Here is a 12988-nt window from a genome sequence, read left to right on the forward strand (position 1 = left end):
AGAAGAAAACCAATTATTATTTTTGAATAAAATATCCTCAAATTTTTTATTTTTGAAATTTCTACTTAAAATGTATGTAAAAATCGCAAGTTATGTAAAAAAAATTAATTACTGACCAAGACAATGACAGTACACAGTCTAATAGAAAACATCATAGGATGAACCAGTAGAGCGTGGTGTCCAACTGTTTGGTGGCTTTTTATTCCATATTTGGGAGACAGAATGAACAAACAATGTTATGTAGGCGAAAATAATATCAATAAAAACTTCTATTCATTCAGCAAAAAAACAAGTCTCCACTCAGGTCCATCATCTGTCAAAGGTTTCCACATTATTAGTGGCTCAAAGACTCTTGAAAAGCAACATGGCTTCCATAAACCAATCCAGCAATATCCGCTCTACCAAAGTCAGATCTCCCCCTCACTTCTGAGCCTTGCAGTGCGCCCAAACCACATTTAGCATCCATGTATTTGGCATTACTATAGTGAGAAGAACCCACTTAATTGATGGTGTGTGTCTCCTGGAGCACAATCTGGACACTATGTGTTGGGTAATAAAATGTTATATTTGCAATTTTCACACTCCATCATCCACTGTGTGCTAATTTCTGGAAAGTGTTGGCGGAGTCAAAATAGTCACTATTCCTAGAGATTAATTCACTGAGGGGTATAATTTCCAAAATAGAGTCACATTATGGGGATTTCTACTGTTCGGGTTTTCTGCCATTTTCTCATATTATGAAAATAGTGTCTCCCATCTTCTCTGGACTCAGCTCCTGCAACTTCTGCTGCTGTCACCAAGCGCCACCTTATTCATTGTGCAGGTGGCACTGGTAATGGAGGAGACATCGGAACCAGAAGCTCTGGGTGGTGCAGGCTCTGTCCAGCCACTAAGATTAGGGTGCATGCGACCAGTAGTACCATCCAGTCTGGCAGTATTGGTGTGTGTGCTGTCCAGCTGGAGTAATCTGCTCCCTACTTGGGTCAATTGGAAAGCACGGCACCCTACTAAAGCTCAAAATAAATTGCCGGAAGCTGCCAGATACAGCCTTGTTCTCCTCTAGTTCAGTCCTCTGTGCTCAGCTCCTGGCTTGTTTATTTTTTTCCCATTGTGACCCTGGCCTTTTTGCTGACTACTCTTACTGACTACTGTTGTGTCTTCTGATTTTGTATTTTCTCTGCCCTCCTGGTTCTGACCCGGCTACCTGACTATTCTTCTTGCCATCTCACACCACAGAACAGCAGGTAACACTGTGGCCCAAGTCTAGGGGTTTCTAAGTAAGTCCAGATCCATGTAGAAGGGATAAAGGGTAATGGGAAAAACTGAGTACATACAATAACACATCTCCAGAAATTATCAAACTCAACAGTCTCCATCAGTAAGTAGTGAGTACCTAGTGGTGAAACCTCTCTGGGGTAATTAGAGTATGGGGCTCGATGGCTCTTCTCAATCTAAACTATTGTAAGGGACAATATTTTCTATCAGATGAGTTATAAGAAGAAATATTAGACATTTAAAGAGAACTTTTTATAATAGTGCAGAGATGAGGTGTCTTAAATTTAGACCTCGGGCATTTGGAAGAGGCAATGGAGATATTTTTTTTTAAAAGACTACCAGGGAGTTAGACTCACATACATGAGGCAGGCCGACCCCATGAGTTGCACTCATTTATGGTGGACCATTGGAGCTACTATGAGTCCTGACCAGAAGAATAGAGAAAGTATTAGCGCCCCCATTTCAGGAGAGATTGTGCAGTAATCTGAATTCCTTAGGATTGAAAACATAATGGAATTTATGACGGAGTAAATCCATGAAACCAGGGCTGGAGCCAACACATCTCCTGCAGGCGTGAATAAATGTATATTACAGCCAACAGCCACGCACAGCTTAGAGATATATCATGGCACAGGTGTAATGTTTTTATGTCGTTTATCGCAATCCTGTTTGAAGTTAGTTGGTTTTAAAAGAAATTGAAAAATTAGAAAAATTCACACTTGGCCCTCACTGCACATTTAATGTTGTCGATCATAAAAGTGAAGTTTTGTAGGGACCATATGAGCACATTCAGCATCACAGAAGGGAGAGAAGGTAGAGTTATCCAATAAGATATCAGGGTTCTAGGAAGCCAACAGCATCATTACCCTCCACCTTCTCTTACAGACCAATCATATTAGTTTTTTTCAAGTGATTTTCTAATTTGTCAGCACATTCTACATACGCTGTCATTTTACTTTGTAGTTTACAGACTTGAGCCGGTAACGGTCAGCATCTTCTAATTTAGGTAGGTGGATCCTCCAGGTTGTAAGTTATATAGAAAAGGGCTTTCAATGTTCAAAGTCATTTGAACAGTTTTGGGTGGAGAAGAATGTTGTGGTCTAGAGGCAAAATGGTGATCACATGATAGTGGAACGGCTGGACTACACCATAGATAAAGCAGCCACAGCCGGTGACTGAGAAGAATCTGTGACTTCTCTGCATTTAGTGGTTACTACTCACCTGGGTAGTCATATGTGGGAATCTCCTCTTTACACCGCTCATCATCCCTCACATATGTCTCTGCAGTATTAATATGGGTCAGAACTTCACCCTGAAACAAATATTGTAAAAGTCACAGACAGATGGAGAAGTCCCATCTATGATCAGCTCTAATCCTGCCATCTCCACCGTCCTCATTACACAAGTATAAAACATATAATACTGGTGGATAAAACAAGACTGAGCACAAGACCTTCACAGCCGTCTACACATCATAGGGGAGATCTCATGACACCTTATCTCCATCTACCTGATGATCCTGAGGAACATTGGGGTCTTCTTGTTTACAGTCCTGTGGAAGAAGAGGACGGGGACATCTCTCTGGTGTTGTCCTCTTACTGGATAGATCTGGTGGAAACACATAAGGGGCTGAATTCATTCTTTACATACAGATAATTATAGGCCGTGTGTATTTAGTCCTGTCTATTACCTGGTGATGTGAGGGGCTGGGGAACCTCCATCATGATGTCCTTGTACAGCTCTTTGTGTCCTTCTAAATACTCCCACTCCTCCATGGAGAAATAGACGGCGACATCCTGACACCTTATAGGAACCTGACACATACAATGATACCGTCATCCCCCTGATTCCTTCATAGCGTTACTGTATAATGTCCCAGCAGTGTTACCTCTCCAGTCAGCAGCTCAATCATCATGTAGGTGAGTTCTAGGATCTTCTGGTCATTGATGTCCTCATGTATCAGGGGGTGAGGTGGAGGCCCCGTGATTGGGCTCAGGGGTCTTCCCCATCTCTCAGACACAGGGTCCTGACAGCGCTCACTAGAGGTCTTCTTCACTACTGTGTAATCCTGGTTATGGAGAGACACATTAATAAATCTCACTACAGACATTTCCAGAGTCCTCACCTCTCCAGTTCTGTCCATCTGTTATTCCCATAGATAAGAATGATGTAATGTGACGTCATCAGAATCTCTCACCTCTCCAGTAAGCCGGAAGAGGATCTCTAGGGTGAGGTGTAATATCCTCTCCACCATCTTGTCTCTGTCCATATCCATCCTTGATGGGTAAATCAGGAAAATTCTCTTATATAGAAGATCTTCACTGAGAGGATCTGATATTGTAGAGACCTGAATGAGAAGAAGATGATCCGATGTAACATCATAAAAATCCTGTGCAATAATACAATTACTGGGAATAATAAGGGAAACATATGAGGAGATTATTGTACAGTATTTAGATTCCTTCTTTACATCTACTAATAAAACTAAAGGTGGTGTGAAAAAGTGTTCGCCCCTTTTTCTGATTTCTTATTCTTTCACACTTAAATGTTTCAGATCACAAAACAAATTTAAATATTAGACAAAGATAACACAAGTAAACACAAAATGCAGTTTTTAAATGAAGATCTTTATTATTAAGGGAAAAAGAAATCCAAAGCTACAGAGCCCTGTGTGAAAAAGTGATTGCACCCCCAACCCCCACCATTAAAACATAAATTAACTGTGGTTTATCACATCTTTGGGAAGCAAAGTTCAATTTCCCTAGCCACACACAGGCCTGATTACTGCCACACCTGTTCTCAATCAAGGAATCACTTAAATAGGACCTGCCTGACAAAGTGAAGTAGACTAAAAGATCCTCAAAAGCTAGACATCATGCTGTGATCCAAAGAAATTCAGGAACAAATGAGAAACAAAGTAATTTACATCTATCAGTCTGGAAAAGGTTATAAAGACATTTCTAAAGCTTTCACACTCCAGCGAACCATGGTGAGAGCCATTATCCACAAATAGCAAAAACATGGAACAGTGGTGAATGTTCCCAGGAGTGGTCGGCTGACCAAAATTACCCCAACAAGTGTTTGATCCATGAATCGCCCAATAAATTTTGGGGTTAGAATTGAAGCAGGATGTTTTCAGATGAAAGTGGCCACTGAGCTTTGATTGTCACATAGTGTCATCATCAGCAGGTTGCAATAGAGATGCAGAGAGACTGGAAAAGTTACAGAAAGGCAGAGAAATGGACGTCCTTTGGCCACATCCCACACTAATGACTGTTTCATTGTGAACAATGCCTTTCAGAACTGGATGATGAATGCCACACAACTGCAGGCACATTTAAGGGAGGTGAGAGGAACCCAAGTGTCCTGTCAGACCATTTGAAACAGTTTACATCAGTGTGGTCTGCTAGGGTACCTGACCATACAACCAGGCACAGGCGTCATCAACTTGCATGGGCCAGGTAGCATCTACACTGGACAGTGGGCTGCAGTGCTGTCCATTGATTAAACTCTATTGAAACTGAGCAGAAATGATGGCTGCCAATGATGTTGGAGACGTCAAAGAGAGTGCTATGCATCAGCGACTGTTGTAGCCAGTGATGGTTTTGTTACAGTGTGGGCAGGTGTGTCTAGTCAATACAGAACTACCCTACACTTTGTGAATGGTACAGTGACAAGCCCCTACTTCTTGAATAACCTCATTAATCCAGTCATTGTGCCTCTGCACAAACAACATAGGCCTAATTTCATCTTCATCCCACCATCGACAAGGTGAACCCGTTTGGGATAGATCTACACTGTCTAATATTAAAAACCTTACCATGAGTCAAAGTTTACCTCAGAGTGAATAAGGGCAGACAGAAGGTGTCTGTCGCTGGTGGATAGCTTTTATACTATTGTTGATCAAAACAGTGTTACTAAGAACCCTATTTTATTTAAATGCACTTGCTTTTTATTTATTTATAGTAGGGTTTTTGTTCATTTTGCTTCTTGTAGGTTTTTCTGAATCTTATAGAAAACCTGTGGGATCAACCGAGTCGCTGTGTAGAGGATTGTAATTCTGTACCCCAGAACCTTAATGACCTGTGGGCCGCCCTTCAAGAAGAATGGCATATCATGCCTCAGCAGACAACAATTAAACTTGTGAACAGCACTCACCACTGTTATTATTATTTATTTATATAGCACCATTGATTCCATGGTGCTGTATATACCACCCCTGGCAAAAATTATGGAATCACCGGGCTCGGAGGATGTTCATTCAGTTGTTTAATGTTGTTGAAAAAAAGCAGATCACAGAAATGGCACAAACTAAAGTCATTTCAAATGGCAACTTTAGGGCTTTAAGAAACACTAAAAGAAATCAAGATTAAAAATGTGGTACTGAGTAAGAGTATTTTTTTTCACACCAAGCAGAGGGAAAAAATTATGGAATCACTCAATTCTGTGAAGAGATTTGCAAAGGGAGGTAGCAGAGGAGTAGCGAGGCGAGAGATGAACTAGTAGGGCAGCAGAGTTAAGGACAGACTGGAGAGGTACGAGTGTGTTACCAGGTAGGCCACAAAGGAGGATGTTGCAGTAGTCGAGGTGGGAGCTGATGAGGGCATGCACAAGCAGTTTAGTAGATTGACGGGTGAGGAAAGGACGGATTCTGGAAATATTTTTGAGCTGGAGGCGACAGGAGGTGGCAAAGGCTTGGATGTGGGGTTTAAAGGACAGGACAGAGTCAAGGGTTACTCTGAGGCAGCGGATTGCCGGTACAGGGGAAAGTGTGATGTCGTTTATTGTTATAGAAAGGTCAGGTGAGGAAGATACGCAAGATGGAGGAATCATAGAATCATAGAATGGTAGAGTTGGAAGGGACCTCCTGGGTCATCTGGTCCAACCCCCTGCTCAAAGCAGGATTCACTAGATCATCTCAGACAGATGTCTGTCCAGCCTCTGTTTGAAGACGTCCATTGAAGGGGAACTCACCACCTCTCGTGGCAGCCTGTTCCACTCATTAATCACCCTAACTGTCAAAAAGTTTTTTCTAATATCTAATCTGTGTCTCCTCCCATTTAGTTTCATCCCATTGCTTCTAGTCTTTCCTTGTGCAAATGAGAATAAAGATGATCCTTCTACAATGTGACAGCCCTTGACATATTTGTAGACAGCTATTAAGTCTCCTCTCAGTCTTCTTTTTTGCAAGCTAAACATTCCCAAATCCTGCAACCGTTCCTCATAGGACATGGTTTGCAGACCAGTCACCATTCTGGTCGCTCTTCTCTGAACTTGCTCCAGTTTGTCTATGTCTTTTTTAAAATGTGGTGCCCAAAACTGTACACAGTATTCCAGATGAGGTGTGACCAAAGAGGAGTAAAGACCGATAATGACTTCACGTGATTTAGACTGTATGCTTCTGTTAATACATCCCAGAATTGTATTTGCCTTTTTTGCTGCTGCATCACACTGTTGACTCATGTTCAGTCTATGATCTATTAGTATACCTAAGTCTTTTTCACATGTACTGTTGCTTAGCTCTATTCCTCCCATTCTGTATATGCTTTTTTCATTTTTATTGCCCAGATGTAGTACTTTGCATTTTTCCCTTTTAAAAACCATTCTGTTGGTTGCTGCCCACTGCTCCAGTTTATTTAGGTCTTTTTGAATCCTCTCTCTCTCTTCTCTAGTATTAGCTATCCCTCCTAGCTTTGTGTCATCAGCAAATTTAATCAGTTTACCCTCAATTCCTTCATCTAAATCATTGATAAAGATGTTGAACAATACAGGTCCCAGGACGGAGCCCTGTGGTACCCCACTTGAGACATTCATCCAGCTGGATGTGAAGCCATTTACAACCACCCTTTGAGTCCGATCACTAAGCCAGTTATGAATCCACCTAACAGTTGCCTGGTCCATTGCATACTTGGTTATTTTTTCAATAAGGATGGTGTGAGATACTTTGTCAAATGCTTTGCTGAAGTCAAGATATACTATATCTACAGCATTTCCCTGATCCACCCAGTCAGTGATTCTGTCATAGAAGGAAATTAAGTTAGTCTGACATGACTTGTTAGTTACAAACCCATGCTGACTCTGGTTAATCACTTCATTCTTATCCATGTACTTACATACATGTTGTTTAATAATTTGTTCAAAGATCTTTCCTAGTATAGAAGTCAGACTCACCGGCCTATAGTTCCCTGGGTCCACCTTCTTCCCCTTTTTGAAGATAGGAACAACATTTGCTCTTCTCCAGTCTTCTGGGACTTCTCCTGTTCTCCAAGAATTTTCAAAGATTATGGAGAGTGGTTCTAAAATTTCTTCTACGATCTCCTTCAGTACTCTGGGGTGTAATTCATCTGGACCTGGAGACTTGAACTCATTTATGTTAGCTAAATATTCCCTCACAATCTTTCTGTTTATAGATAACTTGGATTCCTCTATTCCTTTAAAAGGACAGTGAAGATCAGTTGATGTTACATTTTCTTTCTGAGAGAAAACAGATGCAAAATAGGAATTAAAAAGTTCGGCCTTCTCAACATCCTCTCTTACCATTTCTCCATTTTCATCCTGTAAAAATCCTATAGCATCTTTGACTTTTCTTTTACTTTTGACATACCCCCAAAATCCTTTTCTATTGCTTTTGACATCTCTTGCAAGCCTTAATTCATTGTCAGCTTTAGCTAACCTGATACGTGCCCTGCAGGATCTGCAGACTGCATTATAATCTTTTTTAGATATGCCTCCCTCTTTCCATTTAATAAACATTTCTTTCTTTCTTTTTAGCATGTGTTTAAGTTCTGTGTTCATCCATCCTGGTTTCCTTAAATGCTTCCCATTCTTTCTACTTTTCGGGATTGTTAACGATTGTGCTTTGAGAATCTCATTTTTAAAAATTTCCCATCCTTCCTGGACATTTTTGTCCTTAAGGACATCCAGCCATTGGATCCCTCCTATTCTCTTTCTGAGTCTCTTAAAATCTGCCTTTCTAAAATCTAACCTTGAAGTTTGAGTCTTCACATGTCTTCCTCCTCTAGTTATCCAAAATTCTATAATAGCATGGTCGCTGCCTCCTAGGGTCCCAGCCACTTTTACCTCCTCAACCATTTCCTCCCTGTTTATAAGGATTAGATCCAAAGTAGCAGATCCCCTTGTTTTCTCCCCTACCTTTTGGAAGATAAAGTTGTCAGCAAGAGAGGATAAGAATTTGCTTGACCTGTTAGTTTTACTTGAGAGAGATTCCCAACAAATGTCTGGATAGTTGAAATCTCCCATGACCACTACGTCATATTTTTTGGAGAACTTGGTCATTTGATACATAAAGAGTTCATCCATATCTTCAGCTTGCCCAGGTGGCCTGTAGTAAATGCCTACAATGGTGTCCTTTCCGTTGTTCTCTCCTTGTATTCTTACCCAAACAGTTTCCACAGAACTCCCAGTCTCTGAAGCTTCAATCTCTGTGCAGATATACGCTTTTCTAACATACAATGCAACACCTCCTCCTCGTTTATCAAGTCTGTTTCTTGCAAATAAGTTGTATCCTTTTAGCCTTTTATTCCAATCATGTGTATCGTCCTACCAAGTTTCAGTGATTCCAATGACATCATATTCCTTTTCCTGCATTAGTAGTTCCAATTCTCCTTGTTTGTTGCCCATGCTTTGTGCATTTGTATAAAAACATTTAGTTTGTGATTGGTTTCTCTTCCTCCCATATTTTTATTATTTAAATTGTTTTGTCTTTGTTCTTCATTTCCACTTCCAGTAGCAGAGATCTCAATAGTATTTGTCAGCTGTATGGCTTTTTCTGGCCTTTTGCTTCCCTTCCCACATTGTTCTAGTTTAAAGCTCTTCTGATGAGTGTAGCAAGGCGACTTCCAAATACATGTTTTCCAGTCTTCGTAAGGTGCACTCCATCTCTAGCAAGTAGTCCATCGTATAGGTAATTCATTCAGTGATCCAGAAATCCAAATCCTTGTTTACGGCACCATCGACGTAGCCAGTTGTTCACCTGTAGAATCTTATTCCACCTCATTGTTCCATGGCCATGGGAGGATGGATGAGAAGACCACCTGCGCTCCCAATTCTTTCACTTTCTTGCCTAAGTCTTCAAAGTCACTGCAGATGGTTTCCAGGTCCTTTCTTGCGGTGTCATTTGTCCCCACATGTATTAGCAGGAATGGGTAGTGATCTGTAGGTCTGAAGAGTCTTGATATCCTGTCAGACACATCTTTAATTTTTGCTCCTGGAAGACAGCACATTTCTCTTGAGGTTATGTCTGGTCTGCAGATAGCGGCCTCTGTTCCTCTTAACAGGAAATCCCCCATGACCACCACTCTCCGTTTTTTCTTCACAACGAAAGGAAAGGAAAGATGAGGAGTCCAGATTTGTCCACATTGAGTTTGAGGAAGCAAGAGGAGAAGAAGGAGGAAATGGCTGATTGAAATGCTGGAATTCTGGACAGCAGAGAGGTGACATCTGGGCCAGAGAGGTAGATCTGGGTGTCATCAGCGTACAGGTGGTACTGGAAACCATGGGACTTTATGAGCTGTCCCTCGCCAAGGATATAGATGGAGAAGAGTAGGGGTCCTAGAACAGAGCCTTGAGGGACTCCAACAGAGAGAGGACAGGATGAGGAAGTAGTGTGGGAGTGGGAAACACTAAAAGTGTGGTTAGAAAGGTATGAGGAGATCCAGGATAGGGCAACCAAAGGAAGAAAGAATCTATAGTAGGAGGCAGTGGTCAACTATGTCGAAGGCAGAGGACAGGTCTAGAAGAAGGAGTATGGAGAATAGTCTGTTAGCTTTGGCTGTAAGTAAGTCATTAGTAATTTTGGTAAGGGTAGTTTCGGTGGAATGGTAGGGATGGAACCAGATTGTTGGTTGTCGAAGAAAGAGTTAGATGAGAAATGGGAGGAAAGTTCAGCGTGAACATGTTGCTCAAGGAGTTTGAATGCAAATGGGAGCAGCGATATGGGGCGATAGCTGGACAAAGCGGTTGAGTTGAGGGATGGCTTTTTGAGGATAGGCGTGATTGTGGCATGTTTGAAAGCAGAGGGGAAGGTTCCAGAAGTTAGTGATAGATTGAAGAGATGGGTTAGAGATGGGATGAGTGTGAGAGTGACGTTGGGGAGGAGGTGAGATGGGATGGGGTCAAGTGCACAAGTGGTGAGGTGTAATTTGGAGAGGAGGTGAGTAAGCTCTCTTTCAGTGATGTTGGAGAGGGAGGTTATGGGGAAAGGACAATGGTCTGGAAAACAAAGGGTTATGGTGGTCAGACCGTGAAGGCTTGCCTTGTTTGGTCAATATTGTTTTTGAAGTGTGTGGCGAACGCCTCAGCAGTGATGAGGGAGGTCAGAGGCGGCAGCGGAGGTCGGAGGAGGGAGTTAAAAGTTTTGAATAACTGTTTGGGGTTGTCGGATAAGGAAGAAATGAGGGTTGTGAAGAAGGCCTGTTTGACAGAGGTGAGGGCTGATTTGAATTTGAGTGTTGCTTGTTTGAATGCAGTGAAGTCATCTTGCGAATGTGTTTTCTTCCAACGCCGCTCTGCAACCCTGGATGCTTGCCGAAACTTTTTGGTGAGGTTATTGTGCAAAGGTTGTCTATCGATTCGTTGCACTCTGCCATACACAAGAGGGGCAACCGAGTCAATAGCAAATGCGAGAGTGGCATTGTAGAAAGCAGAGAGGGAGAGAAGGTGAGAGAAGGAGAGTCGCCGGCTTGTTTTATGTTTGAGTAGGACAGATCTGAAGTTGAGGAGCAGGTTGGCAGATGAGGTCAGGTGGGGAAGTAATAGGGAAGGAGATATGATTATCTGGTTAGAGGGTACTGGGGTCTGGGGATAGCGGAGAAGAGTGAGGATTAATGGAACAAAAACTGTAAAGGCATATGTAAGCATGGTGAAAGTGTAAGGGAGAATAGAGAAGCAAGTACAGTTAATAGGTGGTTACTCGTACCTTCTCGTCACTTCTGGTCCAATTCTGGCATATTTCTGCAGGTTACTCAAGGAGACATACTCATGGAGATAGACCACGGTCACACAGACCTGTATGTCTCAATTTCTACAGCTTCCAAAGCACATGGAATAGGCCACGTGTGAGTAGGAGGGAGGAGCCACAAGGAGACGATTCACAAAAACAGGGGGGATAAATAGGAGAGAGAGGCCGTATAAACAGTTTTGAATGGAGATAAATGGATATGTAGAGTATTGCACATTGAAACGTTCCTGCAATTGAAACAGATGGTTGTCAGATCAAGGGTGATGGCAATATTGAAGAATATAAATTGTGAGATTACATGTCTGGATATCTGGCATATTTCTGCAGGTTACTCAAGGAGACATACTCATGGAGACAAACCACTGTTGTTGGCTTTTGTTTCAATAAATTGTTTGAGATGAGAAAATCACTATTGCATGCTTCTACTTAAGTGCCCTACTTTCATGATGAAATCTCACAGTAGCGTGAAGTTTTTACGTTTTCCAGAAATTTCTCCAGAAAGCCAAATATCCCTAACTTTTTGTGAGTAGTGTATATACACACATACATTTGGCGGATTTCCCTATTCTGCAGACCGCCTGCTGCCGTTTTACTTGGCGGAACCGGACCAGATGGTTTGGAGATGAATGAGAGAGACCAAAGTCCAAAAATAAATAATTATTTACTTAACAAAACTTGATGAGAAGTAATACATCAGATAGCCACATGTAAGGGAATGATAATCCTCCGGATATATTTTCAATCTATATGTAGCAAAAATCCGGATAACTAAAATATAACTTTTACTTAGAATCTTTAAAAACTATTAAGAAAATACAGTAAAACACCACTACGTGTGGACGAACAAGCCAAACTTATATTACACACCACCTTTGCTATGGTCCAAAAGATATCTCAAAAGTCAGACCTTTATCAGATAGGTGTGTAAATTTAAGCGGAAAAAATACAGTTGCTCTTCCACCCAGAAATAGCAGAATGCTGTCACTTTCTTTAATGGAGCAACACAAATTAGTTAGTTTACACTTGGTAAATGGGGGCAGCGGAGGTCATTAACTCATTACTGAGTTACTGCGTTGTCATTAACTCATTCTTAGCAGCGTATCAACGGCAGGGTTTTATTGTGCCCCAAAATACCACTTGCCACCAAATCCGTCTCACACTGCTCTTCACAATGGTATATATACAGAGACAGTGATAGTGGTCAGTATAAAGCAACACCGCTTAGACATGTACAGCAGCACCGTTAAACGTTGCACTAGGGGACAATCAAACCCATCTACTATGGTGCCTATACATACAGAGACTATCTCAAATCATAACTGTGTATTATGTAGTACTATATACACGTATTCTAGAAATCTCGTAGGCAGTACTCAAGTGGTAGAGCATCTTTTCTACTCCATCCCACTGAAACCCTGTTCTTGATCATATATAGCATGGAGTGCATACATTTATTTCTGCACTCAGACCACTGCTTTATCACAGTAAAGGAATGGTCTCATCCAAGATTTAGTCCCTTCCGGCTTGCACTCAGATCCTTATTAGTGTTGAGCGAGTATGTTCTGTCCGAGTATGCTCGGGCCGAGCTCCGAGTAGTTACAGCTGTTCGGTGATATGTTTGAATCGCTCCCGTGTGCATGATTTGCGACTGTTTGACAGCTTTATTACATGTGAGGAATGTGTAAGAAATAGACATTCCTCACATGTAATAAAACTGTCAAACAGTCGCAAATC

At 41.6% G+C, this 12988-nt stretch overlaps 1 protein-coding gene across 9 annotated transcripts in view; it reads right to left on the reverse strand.

The window, feature by feature from the left end:
• The window catches only part of LOC141215253 (gastrula zinc finger protein XlCGF66.1-like), a 196878-nt gene that overhangs the window by 116168 nt on the left and 67722 nt on the right, over positions 1-12988 (reverse strand). For 2 of the 9 annotated variants that reach the window (XM_073665570.1, XM_073665572.1), the window contains exons 2-7: positions 11213-11323; positions 3473-3622; positions 3164-3343; positions 2966-3089; positions 2786-2883; positions 2497-2587 (exon numbers count right to left, since the gene is read on the reverse strand). In XM_073665570.1, the coding sequence (XP_073521671.1) occupies positions 2497-2587; positions 2786-2883; positions 2966-3089; positions 3164-3343; positions 3473-3550 (571 nt within the window). In that variant the 5' untranslated portion in view covers positions 3551-3622; positions 11213-11323. Of the gene's footprint in view, positions 1-2496; positions 2588-2785; positions 2884-2965; positions 3090-3163; positions 3344-3472; positions 3623-11212; positions 11482-12988 lie in introns of all 9 variants that reach the window. The other 7 variants (XM_073665568.1, XM_073665569.1, XM_073665575.1 and 4 more) reach the window with 5 other exon arrangements.

The sequence above is a fragment of the Phyllobates terribilis genome, unplaced genomic scaffold (assembly GCF_046119375.1).
Source record: "Phyllobates terribilis strain yellow unplaced genomic scaffold, ASM4611937v1 Scaffold_235__1_contigs__length_3068650, whole genome shotgun sequence".
NCBI lineage: Eukaryota > Metazoa > Chordata > Amphibia > Anura > Dendrobatidae > Phyllobates > Phyllobates terribilis.